General features: G+C 41.3%; 1 protein-coding gene and 1 pseudogene across 2 annotated transcripts in view; one reads left to right on the forward strand and one right to left on the reverse strand.

Moving 5' to 3' along the window:
• Positions 1 to 458: 458 nt before the first annotated feature.
• Positions 459 to 4,631, reverse strand: LOC310856720 (myeloid-associated differentiation marker-like; annotated as a pseudogene). Its single transcript has 3 exons — positions 4,627 to 4,631; positions 2,077 to 2,696; positions 459 to 518 (listed from the first exon to the last, which is right to left on the reverse strand). The product of its transcript is annotated as a myeloid-associated differentiation marker-like (transcript).
• The window catches only part of mindy3 (MINDY lysine 48 deubiquitinase 3), a 57,959-nt gene continuing 46,678 nt past the window's right edge, over positions 3,792 to 15,072 (forward strand). The window contains exons 1-10 of the mRNA XM_083761715.1: positions 3,792 to 3,881; positions 5,712 to 6,066; positions 6,782 to 6,861; positions 7,327 to 7,387; positions 7,745 to 7,945; positions 8,857 to 8,908; positions 10,546 to 10,660; positions 11,491 to 11,564; positions 11,774 to 11,853; positions 12,636 to 12,706. Of these exons, the coding sequence (XP_083617841.1) occupies positions 5,781 to 6,066; positions 6,782 to 6,861; positions 7,327 to 7,387; positions 7,745 to 7,945; positions 8,857 to 8,908; positions 10,546 to 10,660; positions 11,491 to 11,564; positions 11,774 to 11,853; positions 12,636 to 12,706 (1,020 nt within the window). The 5' untranslated portion in view covers positions 3,792 to 3,881; positions 5,712 to 5,780. The remainder of the gene's footprint in view (positions 3,882 to 5,711; positions 6,067 to 6,781; positions 6,862 to 7,326; positions 7,388 to 7,744; positions 7,946 to 8,856; positions 8,909 to 10,545; positions 10,661 to 11,490; positions 11,565 to 11,773; positions 11,854 to 12,635; positions 12,707 to 15,072) is intronic.

The following is a 15,072-nucleotide window of genomic DNA, read 5'->3' on the forward strand; positions in this document are numbered from 1 at the left end:
TTCGGATATTGTCAATAGCCAATGTATTAGTGGTTGAACAGATTTTTATGCTATATTAACACATTTGTTATCTTTATTGGAGACCCCCCTGGAACCCCCTTTGGGTCCCCGGACCCCACTTTTAGAACTACTGAATTAGATGTTCAACATAATGCTGCAAATGATCCTAGGCTGACGGTACTTACTGTCACAATCATCTCTGTAGGCTCAAAGTACTTCAGTACATCTGAAGAGAACCTGCTGACACCCCGGGGTGATGTAAGCACCCTACGGACCTCATGGATCGGTGAGACATCCGGTGGAGCCCAGGAGTTCAGCGAGGGATCCTTGGCAGACTCCCCCATGCCATAGCTACTACTACACCTCTGAGCCTGCCATCATAGTATCTACTGTAAGCCTCCGTTGGGGGAAAGATGTGCTGTGCCTCCAACGCAGCGAGTCTGTAGAACGAGGCACACCTAGAACGGTCCCACTCTGCTGAGGATCAAGACGGCCTTGACCTGGCGGTGACCTGCGAGCTGTCACACATGACCACCACCGGGGCATATTTGAGAACGATACAACTTTGGAACCTAATAATACTTGTTGGCACCTACTGTACGCCTCAATGTTAAATCAGCTATTTATTTTTTCTAATGTAAAAAATAAAGCATTTGGAAAATGGTCTGAAGTAATACGTAAAGTATATAGGATTTGAACATGCTGAGAACAGACTTTTAAGGCCTAAAAATACACTTGCAACAAATTGCTACAAAACCTGTGATCAGCCAGTCATTAGGGGCATAGTTGACGGATACATTTAGGTCTGCTAATTATGTACCATGCATGTTCAAATCCTATATACTTTACGTATTACTTCAGACCATTTTCCAAATGCTTTATTTTTTACATTTAGAAGAAATTAATAGCTGATTTAATGTTACAATCTGCCATGTACAATACAATGCTCTTAGTTCTAGTATTTAATACACAAAGGCCAATTGAGTGCTTTACATGAGGCATAAACTAAATAAATTTAAATATTACAGCCCTTGCGAATATTTTTTTAATTGAGGATTAATAACTGTAACTGCAACGTTCAAAGGCATTGGAAGGTTGCTCGAAGACAACTGTAAATTATTTACAATATATCAACATTGTTACTGTCCACTGTATTCATATTTGGTTACTATATTCTAAAGGTCTTGAAGATTTGAAACAGATTATTTACCTGCAGCCCAGACATTCTCACAATGTCTTTCCTTAAAATTGTCACATACTGTAGGAAGTCTTACTTATTTAGCCTAACTGCAGCAAATATTTGTTTCCTACTGCATCAAGTGGGCGAAGCTGTCTAGACGTGTACTGTACTGTACATTATGTTAATCCATGTTTGACATTTGCACTGTCTGCAAATATATCTGACTGAAAATGTTAGTCCTCGGACTTTCTTTCTTTTGAAAATCAACGGATGCTTACATGTTGACCAGTTAGGTCAGCACCCTTAATTTATTTTTGTGTGTTTTTACTTCAGTAACGTGATCCTGTTTGTGAAAAATGAATAAAATGCAAATCAAGAAAAATAAACGTTTAATATGAGAGACAGTATCCAAAGTTAATTAATCACATTGTTTAGCACCTAATATGTCAAATACTGTCTTTACAATACATTACCTTTATATAATACATTATAAGGGAAATGTGGTGAGTCAAGTCACGGCAAAGTTTATTAACAAAGCTAAAGTATTGAACAACTTAAATAATAAAATGATATCATATGAATATATACATGCATAAAAAATGGGAAGAAAACGATGACATAAAGGACAATAAATTGTCTCAAAGGCAAGGTTAGTGGAAGAGGACTGCTTCATAGCCACCGTGCAGTGAAAGCAAAGGCATGTTTCTCGTACATTTTATACAGCACTGTGGAACAACAGAAACTGACTTGATGGCTTCAATATCCAATACACAACACCCATGCACATGCACACTACAATGACATTATTTTGTTACGATGTCAGGTAAATGTCCTTGCATGCCAATTCTATTCCACTGATTTTAAAGTTAACAAAATAATACATACAGAATAATTACAGAGATTATCAGAAATGTAAACACAAAACGGTCCTGATTAAAGGGTAAACGGTTCCTCAATTCTTTGAGAATGTTAACAACTATGATCATCAGGATGATGGGGAGAGGGATAACATTATGCCGAAATGCACGCGATTAGACCTGGCATCCCATGATACCCAGTTAGTGATATGAAAATGATACAGCTTACAAAGGCTTCCATAACCTTCCAGAATCCAGGCAAAGCAGCCAGATAGGTCCCCTTTTTCTTTTTGCAGATTTTATCCCACAGCACCTCAACAAGGTAGGCCACGCCACACAGGAAAGCGAATGCGGTCTCCACCCAGGCATAGAAGCATGAGATGCAGAGGTAGAAGTTGGCGTAAATGATGGCGGCGGACAAGGTCATTAGGCTGTAGGTCATAGCCATGCCAGTGGTGAAGTCCGACCAGTCCATGCAAAACATGCTGAAGGGGATGTTGAGCTTGAACATTTCAACAATGGTAATGATGAGGGTCACGGTGGGACAGAAGGCCCAGGTGAACATAGCATAAATCCAGTAGCTGAAGCTGCTCGTAAATCTCAAGGCGCTCAGAACGAATATAACCACACTGAAGATGATCTGAAGCATGTGCAGATATCTGACAGATATCAGGGTTAAATAGATATCAGGGTTAATCAGGGTTAAATAGCACCCTTTGCAGGGTGCTATTTAACACCTTTAATGACAGGGGCTAAATAGCACCCTTTGGTAAAGGTATCGCAAAGTGCAGTATCAGCAGCCATAGACAAGCCAATATGAAGTAACAGAGGACCATAACAGTCAATTTGGCTAATTCTGATTTAGTCTTATATTAGTCTAATAGTCCTTTGAATATACTGTTTAGTTTTACTCCTTTTAGTCCTTTGAAATCGTTTAGCCTCAGTCTAGTCTATAGTCAACATTAGCTGTCAAACTAAGAAATTTGCTTCCAAATTTCAAAAAACACAACAAAAAGCACAGTGGAATTTACTTACATAATTTATTATATTATATTAGATAGATATTTTTACATATTACTTATTACTGTCAAACGGTCAAAGGGTCCAATGTGTTGGTTGTGAATCTGTGGGTACCATGAAGAACGTCCCCCTTATTGTCTTCTATCAGTGTGCATGCTCCTAGATCTGCTCATGCATGTACAGTAGAAAGACATGGTTTAGTATGTTGATGACAATAAAATAGGCTACAGATTGCACTGAAATAAACCACTGCTCTTCAGAACTTTATTAATTGCTATTTCCTTTCTCCCTTAATCCTTTATATACCGGTATTTATTCTTTCTTTCTTTCTTTCTTTCTTTCTTTGGATTTTAACTAATAGGCTATAGCCTATTAGTTAAAATATTAACACTCATAATTTGAGTGTCAAAAGACCCCAATGGAAACAAGCCATTGTGCTTTCTTTACTATAGGTTTAAAATCCTACCAGACCTTGTATTGAACTGTAACTCTCCTGTGCTTGTCTTTGCAAACTGTTAATAAAGTATTCAATCAATCAAACAAAGTATTGATAAAATAAATATAAATCTGAAGGTATGTACTGTACCAAGGGTGGGCCATGGGTGTTATTGACAACAGTGAGGACCAATGGGACGTCTCGCGGAGGCGGTGCCCCTTGACGCAGCCGGAACCTTCTGTATTTTAACCAATGGGCAGCGACGTTACTTGCACGCGCATATATTTTCTTCTGTTGTAAATAAACGAATGACAGAGACGTTAGTTAACGAATGACAAATATCAGTGAAACATTCCACAGTCTCTCGTTAACCGCTTGATATTTTAAGGTAATAATCATTTACGCAACTAAAGGCTACTCTTAAGCATTCATAATTATCCATGGCGTTACAACGGACGTATTCTTAGGCGACACAAACGTAAATGTTAGCTGCAGGATGCTTACTAATGCTAATAGCTAGCTTGAATGAACGCTGTGTCAGTTAAACATAGCCGTTACTGCTGCTTATCATGCGTACCATGTGTGTTTGTTGCTAATTCGTTGTTGAATAACGGTGCTTTATAGCCAATCCTCCGTCAGTGTATTGCATCACGTAGCTCTATTAGTTCGACTGCACCCTGCAGGCTATCCACCTCTGTGGTCGGTGTCAAAAAACTATTCTCTTTCCTTCATTCATTCCAACAAAGCAAGCTCAGTCTGCTGAGTTGCATGTTTGTTTATTTGCACATCTTAACTGCAGTGTCATGCACAGTACTTTCACAAATGACATCTTCCTACTAAAGATGTTTGCTACATTGGTGGACTCGATCTATGCCCCCTTTTTTTTATTCAAGTACAACCTCCAAGTCCAAGTTGTAGTTCTAGGCATCCGATTTCCAGCTCTGCAGGGCCTATATATACTAGGCCTATGGCTATGCCATGTATTAAGCCAAGGAGTACTAGAATCTCAAACATTCTCAGAAGATATTACCTCTGATGTTGACATTTTGTGGTACAGTAAACTCGAACAGTGTTGGCAGATTGGGTTTCTCTCAGTTAAAGTTACTCCAATGCCACTTTGACCATGCATGCACCCCATGGGGTACCATAGCACCACAAAGAACCTTAAAAACAGGCTCCAGAGTCCAGACACCCCCCCCCCCCCCCCTCCAAAAAAACAACAACAAAAACAAAACATTTTTGCTATTTGGTCTGTTGGCTCAGAGGCCATGTGCTTGCCCTGGTCTACAAGATACACTACACCACAAAGACACCCATGTACCTGTCAAACTGCAAAAAAGGGTAGCTCCACAAATCACATTCTGCTATGCCACAAAAATGTGGACCGCCCTATCAACAGTCATAGAGGAGTGGGTAATTATCCCTACTCTCCTTCAAAACCGCTCTAAAAGAGCACTTGGTGGCTGCAATTCGAAACTGGCCACAGTAAAAAGTCAAACTGCTAATAAAGTATTCAATCAGTCTCTAGTTGCAATGCAATACATTTGTCCAACTAAAGGCCTATTCATAGTCTGGATTTTCGGTGTTGAGGTGACCACCGCTCCGGTGGTGAGGAGGTGACCACTGGAGCTGTAATAACTTGGAGCAACTGTGAGTAAAAACAGAGAGAAGGACTGGGGCGGTGGCGGTGGTTTGCTCTTCACCGCGGCTAGTGACATCATGTTGTAGTTCGGTGGTCACCTCACCACCGAAAATCCATACTATGAATAACGCTTTGGTGGTAGTTTTGAGTTGGCGAGCATTTCTGCTATGGATTTAACAGCAACAAATCCTGACGTGTTGTATTATTACATTATTTTGGTCTTATAGTCGTCTATTAGTCCTCAAAAACATTCATGAGAAATATTCAAAGTAAAATTCCAACAACAGAAAATATCAAGTATGTGGTAATCAGTCATTTTATTTCTCATCAGAAATGATTGATTTTTAAAATATAACGCCTTAGCCCCTACCCATCTGCCAATGAAGTCCGCTGGTTTAGCAGAGGGCCTGTTACTGTTTAGTCCTCTATGCCGGAATTCAACTTAATTAGAATGTTAAATATTATCAAGTTTTGCGCTGTGATGAATAATATGACCACATTAGAGCCAGCCAGTAAGCCTGGGACCGAGGCTAGGCTGTAAATGTAATATATTTTATTTGTGATGATGATTTGCAGACCGTTCTTCTTACCTGCCTTTCTGGTGCTGTCATTGGAGAGAGAACCCACGGAATCGTCCGGTGGCCAATGACAACAGCTCACCTGTCAGGCAAAATAAGAGGAGCCTCACAGTTGGCCAAGAGCCAAGTCAAACACCTACAAAAGCTGTCCTCAGCAGAGCTCTCCCCGCCCCACCCTGTCCCCTTCAGAACCACCCCCAACCCCCCACCCCCATCTGTTGCACCTGAAGGTGGACTGCGTAGTTTGGTGGCAGCCGACATGTCGGATTTGAATAGAGAGGTGGTGGATTTGGTGTGGGGCAGACCTGCAAGTGGAGGAGTGTCGGCCTCCATCTTCCGTAGATGGGCACAAGGTACGATGTTTATTACCACTTAAGCCCTATATACTTAACGTCATACGACGTAATCGTATAGCAAATATCTTTGAACACGTGTTCAGGGGAGGGATGGCGGGCGGAGGAGGGTGATAGTTGTAACTGCGTAATCCTACCGGCTGGTGGCAGCACCCGTCAGCACTGCAGTGAGTGTTGGACAGGAGGAGTAGGACGAAGTCTCCAGTGGGGACTCCCCGCTGCTAGGTGAGTCAGTAGGATACAGGATACAGCAGTGACGACAACACAGAAATGTGTGTGGGGAGGAATGAATTGACATGAGGACTAAATTGAGGAAAAAAAGAAGGTAAAAACTAGCACTATTATGTACACTACAGGAAAGGAAAGGTACTATGTTTACCCAGGGTAACTGGACTAAGCTCAAGAACTTGTTTACAGCCAGGCCCTGCTCATAGAACATTTCATGGTAGGGGTTCAATGCCTTGTCCAAGGGCACTTAAGCGGTGGTAATTTTAACGTGCCGGTCCGGGGATACGAACTAGCGACCTTCCGATATCAAGACCGCTCCGCAAACCGTTCGGCCACCGCTGCCCAACAGCATGTGTGTGTACTTTGATGATGATCACACATTGATTGTTTCATTTATATTTTTTCACATTGAGAAAGTTCCTCGTGTGAATCTCGTATATATGGTGATAAAGTGTGTGACTGTGATTATGTTGTTTTTGTGTGACAGGGTTTGTTTTCAGTGAGAATGAGCCTTCAGCCCTGAAGCAGTTAGAAGGAGGACCCTGTGCTGTCATTGCACCTGTTCAGGTATGAGCCAAGTCTCGCGATCAGCAACGCTTTAGTTATGAGCCGTGAATAAAGCTTGTTTTGAATGAATCTGGGAAAATAATCCGACATAAATTGATTTTAAAAGGTGTATTTAATACATTGAAGCGGACAGAGGCAGACTTCCTGTTTATCGATTGTATAGCAACCGAAAGCTATTCATATGGTGGTGAAGAGCACGTTCTAACTAGTAACTTAACAGAAAATGATCAGTTCACTGTTGATTTAATTAAATAAATTTTCCAACATTTCTAATACTAGGGTGGTGCCTGTTAGGAAAGGAATACACACACCTCGGTTATATCTATGCAGTAGTACCTATTATCATTTTGGGCCCAAATTCTATCCTGTGAATTGAATTAATTCGTTTCTGATTCTGCCGCAAAGATATATATATGAATATGTGCCTGTTTGCATGTGCTTGATTCAGGGTTTGTTTGTTTGCAGGCCTTCCTTCTGAAGAATATCCTATTCAACAGAGAAAGTTTAGATTGGAGACAGATGACAGGTGGGTTACCACTTTTAGACTGCCTGACTTCCAGTTGTGAATGTGTACTGTGATAATCTATTCTAGAATGTACTACTCGTATAAAACTGTCTGCTGCTGTATTATGGAAATGGCTTACTTGTGCAGAATGACTTAACTTTTTCTATCACAGTAGTTCAAAATGTGTTTTAAATTTGCACTTTGATAATAGTGATAATGACACATATTGAGTTAGTTGTATAGCATTCATGGGTTTTCCTTGAATCGCAAAGTTTTTCATGTTCTCAAAAGAAAGATTAAGAAGAATGATTATGACTACTGAATGAGAGCTCTACTTTTTATGGACACTGACTGAAGTGAACATTTTCTTTTTTCCAGAGGAGGACCAGAAGACTGCTCTGTGCTCCACTCTGAGTGAGATCCTGGAGTGTGCCTGCTTCGGTCCCTCCACCACCTACTGCCTGTTGTCATGGGCTAAAGGACAGAGCCCTCACACCACCACGCAAACACCTTCGTCACACACGCAGGGCACGCCGGAGCCGGAGAGCAGCCAGCCCCTGCAGGACCAGCGACAGCCCAGTACGTTATCTGTGGAACGGGTGATTTATACTTTGTCGCTCAGCCAAAAAATGTCGTTCCAAATAAAAAAAGTATGTAGTCAACACTTTTAAATATTCATAATATCTGTTAACCCATTCTGACCGGGCACCCATTTTGGTGTTGGCATCATGTCGTGCTTTAGCTATTGAAAAATAGCAGATCTACAAGCTCATATCGCGCCACCGAGTGGTGCGATACGAGCTTGTAGGTCTGCTATTTTTGAAAAATCGAAGAGCGACTGACATTTTTAGAATCTGATCTCAGGTCAGAATGGGTTAATCAGACCCAGTGTGTGTCCGGCGGAAACCTCGTATGAATCTGATCTCAGGTCAGAATGGGTTAAGCGATGAGAGTATACACGTCCACAAGGCACTCGGGTGGTGCAGTGGTAAAGTGAGGTTGTGGTCCTGAATCCACCATGGTGCATCCACCTCTGTTGAGCGTCTACACAAACTCAATTCCCCCCCCCCCCCCCCCCCCCCCTGTGTTCTGGGGAGGGTAGCTGGGCGGGGAGGTTGACATCACTGCACATATCTCTACCAGCTGGGGTAGGCACCGGTTGAGTGTTGGGCGGGAGCCGGGAGGAGTAGGGCGATGGCTCTGCGTCCTCCCGGTGGGGGCTCCTCACTGGCAGGTGAGTCAGGATACAACAGCACAGTGACAACAAACGAGGCATCCGTTGGCGACAACTCATTTGGGGAGTGAAAAGCACAATAGGAGTGACACACTGCAGTCTGTTGTAGTTCTGAGTTGCTATTAATGACTAACTTGTTTGACAGTGTGTTATTCTGTACCAGTTGAGTCAAATAAGAATGTCATGCTGCTTCTGTTATGGTGTGTGCATGCATAAATGTGTGTGTGTGTGTGTGTGTGTGCTTTCCTATGTCTAGCTGCTTTAGCTGTTGAAGATCTTGGCTTTGAGCAGTTTCACAGTGTTCTACAGTAAGTGAACCTTAGCCTACTCTACTCCACACTCGACTATCTCTACTCCACCCATTTTATTCAAGGACTAAAAAACACAAACATTGACAAGGGACATGGTGTTTTGGGACCGATCCCGATCACCGCTTGTTTTTCTCATGATCGGATGTAATCTTGTGCGTAACGGGAAAATTTGAATATTTCCTAAATTATTATATGTCAAAACCTGTGTGTTCCTGTGTGTGTGTGTGTGGGGAGGAAGGGGAAAAGGTTTAGGCCTGTCACAAAGAGGCAAAATTATATTATACTATATATATCTGATTGACTTTTATACCACTTAAATGGTATAAGATGGTTTCTCGACCGATTGAATATCGGCCCATCACTGATCGGTGTCCGATTGATCGGAGCATCTCTAAAGGGAAACAGACAGATTTTGTGGTTGACAGTGTCATCTAAATCTTAATCAGTGTTCACACGTTCATTAAATTCCTGGAAATACTTTTAAATTCGAAAAACTTTTCAAAGCCTGGAAGCGGTTTGGAATTAATCAAATGTTTTGGAAAATACTTGGATATATGTTGTTTTTGGCTTATTCATGTTGTTCGTTAAAAAACATGTCCCAAAACATGTCTAACATGATGTGAAACTGAAATGTAACATGGTAAAATGTAGTGCTGTGAGAGAGTGGCCTAATGTATACAGGATGTCACGTGACATAAATAGATCCACAAGCTAACAACATGTTCCACCGTGAGCCATTGTTAACGTGACACCTTTGTTCGAGTGACTCGTCGAGTCTGGTTTGGGGCATTGATGGCACAGTTTGCTATAGGCCTGGAATTTGGGTAAAATACTTAAGTTATGGAAAAGGTTAGAAAATTCATTGTGTGGGAACCCTGGTTAATGTAGTATCACCCTGCTGGCCGTCCAATAGAGGTCTGACGTTGAGTAATATGTCCAACGTCTGGTGTGTGGGTTTGTTTAGCTTTGTTTTCACTACTACGTATCAACCCTGCCAATGCTTTGTATTGAGATGGAGTTTGGAGTTTGCATGTTCTCCCCATGTCCCCTAGAGTAGGTACCCTCACAAAAACATGCAGTAATCCTGGTCTCTAAACTACCTACCTTGGACTCCTCATGCACAGAAGCATGAGGTCAGTCCGCTGCCCCCCAGGTTGGCAGAGGAAGTGTAGCGCCCAGGATTACATTAGATAATTGACACTGGGTGAAAAAATGTGTTACAAAATCGTGGGATAATTTTTTTTTTTACTCTGTCAGGTTCATTGCTTTATTAAAATAGCACAAAGTGCATTTTAGAGAGAAGCTGGGGCCTTGAGCCGCTTCCCAGCTTAGAGAATAGATATTTTCCTAGGTCTAGCAAGCTTTGTTTTGGTGAGTAGCTACCTGGTTTTGTTTATTTTCGGGGAATTCTAAAACCTCCACGACAGTGGGAAATTTTGCTAGAGAACAGCGAAGGCGTGCCCCACAGGGCGTTAGTGAGAGACTCGCTTGGGGATTGTACAGTCTCACATCCTATAAGATGTTTTAAATTTCAACTATAATGTAATGTGCTATTATACTCTACTACTGTAATAATGAACTTTAATTTGTTGTGTGTGTGTGTGTGTGTGTGTGTGTGTGTGTGTGTGTGTCAGTAAGCGGTTGGTGCAATCAGTGAGTGAGCTCAGAGAGGAGGTGATGTCTCTCTACCACACCTGGAGGGGGTGCTGTGGAGTCCTTCTCTTCCTCTATTCTGTCATCCTAACAAAGGTAAAATATACAGTATACCGGTGTATATTAGGGCATTAAGCAACTAGTCGACTAGTTAATCCCGATTTTGTAGGCCTCAAGATCAGGTAGATTATAGTTATAGTCACCAATGTACACAGTTTTTAAATGTACAAATAAAGTTTGTAAGTTTTCTTTTTTTAGTTAAACAACTAGTCGACTAGTAAACTAGTCAACTAGTTACAATGGCTAGAAGTGAATGACCTAGTGTATACATTTATATAATATATATATGAAGGAAAGGCTAGATGGCTCGCCCGTCTTGCTGGAGAGCGACGTCGCCACATGGAAGCCATCTTGCCACAGGTAGCTCGCCCACTCATGACATTGTGTCTATGGGGCATGTACATTTTAAATAACCATAACTTGCTCAATTATCAACCGATTTTCAAACGGTTTGGTTTGAAATAAATATCAGAGATGTCAGCATACCTATAAGGGAAATTGCATTAATCAGATAATCAAAGCCATGTTGATAACGTGCGTTATAAACCATACTGAGTGTTTGTAAATCCGTCAAGATTTAAGCGAGTTAAGAGTTTTTTTGTTTGATGAGATCACCAGCTACCATAGAGTGTACCAGAAAGTTCACTGTAGCATGAAGGCTGCCGGTGAACGACGCCAGAGACTCTGCCTTGCGCCATCTAGCGTTTATATATGTCTAATATGCATGCAAGCCCCACCACCACCCATGGTCAATTATGAATTGCTTTATCCATGGATACGTAATACATATTATTGTGTGTGTGTGTGTGTGTGTGTGTGTGTGTGTGTGTGTGCGTGTGTGTGCGTGTGTGTGTGCGTGTGTGTAGGGTATAGAAAACGTTAAGAATGAGATTGAGGACACAGAGGAGCCTCTTATAGATCGTCTCCATGGCCATGGCAGGTACAACAACTCACCTCACCTCACACAACAGTGAATATTTACAATTGCAACACATATTAATGCCAAGTATGAAGTTTTATGAATTGAACACGGCACTAGAAACACGTTAGCCACTGTGTATCGCAACAGCGTTATTCCTATGTTTCTTCTCCCTACATTAGTTTGAGTACTCTCTCTTGTGTGTGTGTGTGTGTGTGTGTATTTTCCAGTCAGAGCCTGGTGAATCTTCTAGTTACTGGCCATGCTGTCTCTAACGTCTGGGACGGGGATAGAGAGTGCTCTGGCATGAGTAAGTTAACCGCTTGAACCCTAGAGTCCCAATTCTGGGGGGGAACATTTGCCAATAATAGCAGTCCGACTCATTGCAGCTCATTGTGAGCTTGTAGATCTGCTATTTGGTGTAGAGCAGAGGGGGTACAAATAGCACCAACTACAAGAGGTAACTCATCCACGGTTGAATAAGTCCACATAAACATGCAGTATATACATTAACACACGTACACTTTAGAACAAGCATGTATGTACATAAGGTATAAGGGCTGCACGAATGACTACATTTAATATTTTCTATTTGCCAAATAGAACAGGTATTTCATCATTTTATAATTGAAATATAAACATTGGCAAGTCTACATATTGTTTTAACTGCTCTTATTTTCATTATTTCTCTATTTTAATGTTATGTTTCTGTTTTATTTTAAGTTATTGTACAGCATCCTGTATGTTGCATTAAATAAAATTTCATTTTCGAGATGATTCCATTTCAAATCAGTTACCAAAGTGTCTCGGCATTAAAAATGTATATATAGTTATTATACTGTACAGTAGCTCACAGCCCTCAAACATAAGCATTGTATGTCCGTGTCACATGCAGAAATGGCCACAAGAGGGTGCTCATATCACAGACTGTTTTCAGTTAGTTGTAGTGGTACAGTCCTGTATGCCTGAAGTGTGTTCAGGCTTTCACTAATGATCCATACTATAACTTTGATGGAATATACATATGGTGTGCACTTTTTCTACTGCAGTCATTATGTATTTGCCATTCTCTCTCCTTTCTGTATGTGACAGTGTTGCACGGGATCCATAAACACGCTGCAGTGGGTTTCCTCACTCTCATGGAGTCTCTACGTTACTGTAAGGTATGTACTGTATACTCATACATGCGCGTGCACACAAACACACACACACAGACGCACATATACTGTTTGAGGCAAGTTTACACATGCATTGCATGTACTGACGGATGTGCACACAGTCACACAAAACCACACTACATTTGCAATTTGCGTGACACCTTTTGGATCAAAGATCATCTCTTATCTAGTTTTGGTGGCATTTCAATATTTATTGATCGATGAGATCAATAACTCCAAAGATTGGTGTGAAAATAGCCACTTTATGTTAAATATAAGTACTGTACATTACCACACATTATCGTCTAATAGCTCACATGCACACTGTATATATATATATATATATATATATACTGTATATATATATATATATATATATACACACACACACACACACACACACACACACACACACACACACACACACACACACACACACACACACGTGCACACACAGAAAAGAGTCTTTGAGGAGTGAGGACACATAGTTTTAGTCAAAGTGATAACCATTATGAGTAACTGTGGTGTGTTACATTCTTGTTTATTAGTGAACAGTGAGTTCACATTTAGATAGACCCTCTAGAGCTGTGGGACGAACGCTACGAACGCAAATAAACATCACTTTTCTACACACAGACACTCGCTAACGCAAAACGCCATACGCACAACTCTCTCCAAGTGTGCATGTGTGTGTGCGTGCTCGCGTGCATCGTGTGTGCGTGTATATAGCTGTGTACACAGTGGGAAACCAAGCCACATAGCCACAGCTCCCATGTGAAAATATGTGTTTTGAGGAACGATCTGGGCTGACCACGCACACCCCGAAACACACATCTACACTCCTGTCATCCTCATCACTCCATCCCCTCCCACACCAGTCTCTCTCTCTCCCTCCCCACCCCTTCCCCTCGGGACGCTCACCCCTCTGGCTGAGAGTCATTACCTGTACACCCAACATAGAATGCAGGAGATATGGTAAAGGTATGCACATTTGACATGTGACATTTTGGACCACAAATCACTTCTGAACCTTCTTTAGGTCCCTGTGGGGTAGCCGTTGCCAAAATAAGCCTCGACACAGAGAGCATGCCGAGTCTGGGGGCCTGGAACGCAGTAATGCAGTGAACCAACAGAACCGACCAAAACAAACTGATCTAATAGAGAGAGGAGATGGTTGAGTTACATGTACTGTAAAATTAGATGGTGACAGGGATCAAACCAGGACAGAGGCTGGCCGTCGGTATGTCTGCTGCGTGTTGAACTCTGATGTGTTGTTTATGGTGTTGCTGCAGTCGATGAATACTGGCTGTATGTCTGATGGTTCATATAAACTCTGTCGTACGGCAGGGTTGCGCTCTGACAATAGCCGATTAGACTGTCAAAGTTTCAATTTAATATGCAGTAAGTGTTTCTTAAAGGTGTCTAAAAGCACTGGCAACTGCATACACAGTGCTTAAAGTTCTCAGTCCTGGGGACTGATTTCAGTCCTGACGATCTCATAGGGGTTGTTTGCAGATTTGCAAAAAAACCATTTTCAGTCTGCATACAGCTATTGTGGTATTCTTAAATGCATTACACGGACATACAGTATTTCCCATAGTAGAGAGGTACATTTATTGTGCAAAACTGCAATAATCTCTGATGAACACTATGTATGCTGTTCCTGCCAAAGTGTATGCTGAACTTCAGCTCAACAGCGAGCTAAACTCCACTTCCCATAAAAAGAACGACAGAATCGTGACGTAAGATTGTTCTTTACTGTAGATTCTTCATCTTTACAAGTCATGGAGTAAAAACTGAAACAAACGTAAAATACAATACAACATGTATGAGTTCAGTTGTCCTGTTCTTCATTTTACAGTAGCTTGTAAATACAATCCTTTTTAATCCAAAATTACCATGAAATCTTTTTTTTTTAACATTAACTAAATTATGTAAGAAATTGACATTCACAAATACACAATCATGAAATACAATACATTCCAATGAATTCCAACTTGCAGCATTGCCTCATGGTGAAGATTTGTAGAAGTTAGAAAGGAAAAGCACATTTAATTGTTGCACAGAGAAGGAGTGGGTGCACTCTCTGTGCTGCTTCTAACACAAATGAAGTTTGCATTAAGCCCACACAGCTGATTACTATCCAGTGCAATCATCAAACTCACACACCTGCCTTAACTAGGTCAAATGTCACAGTGGCCTCTTCTGAACAAGAAGGCATTTCCATGTAAGGGTCCTTAAAGGTGCAGTGAAATGAAAAAGACGTTTTTCACACTTTTAGACCATATCCGTGGTCATCATATGGGCATACCTAACAATGGATACCAATTCTTTTTTGAAAATTCTCATTTCTGTGTGTTTTTATATCAAAG

The sequence above is a fragment of the Protomyctophum parallelum genome, assembly GCF_964188405.1.
Source record: "Protomyctophum parallelum genome assembly, chromosome: 3".
NCBI lineage: Eukaryota > Metazoa > Chordata > Actinopteri > Myctophiformes > Myctophidae > Protomyctophum > Protomyctophum parallelum.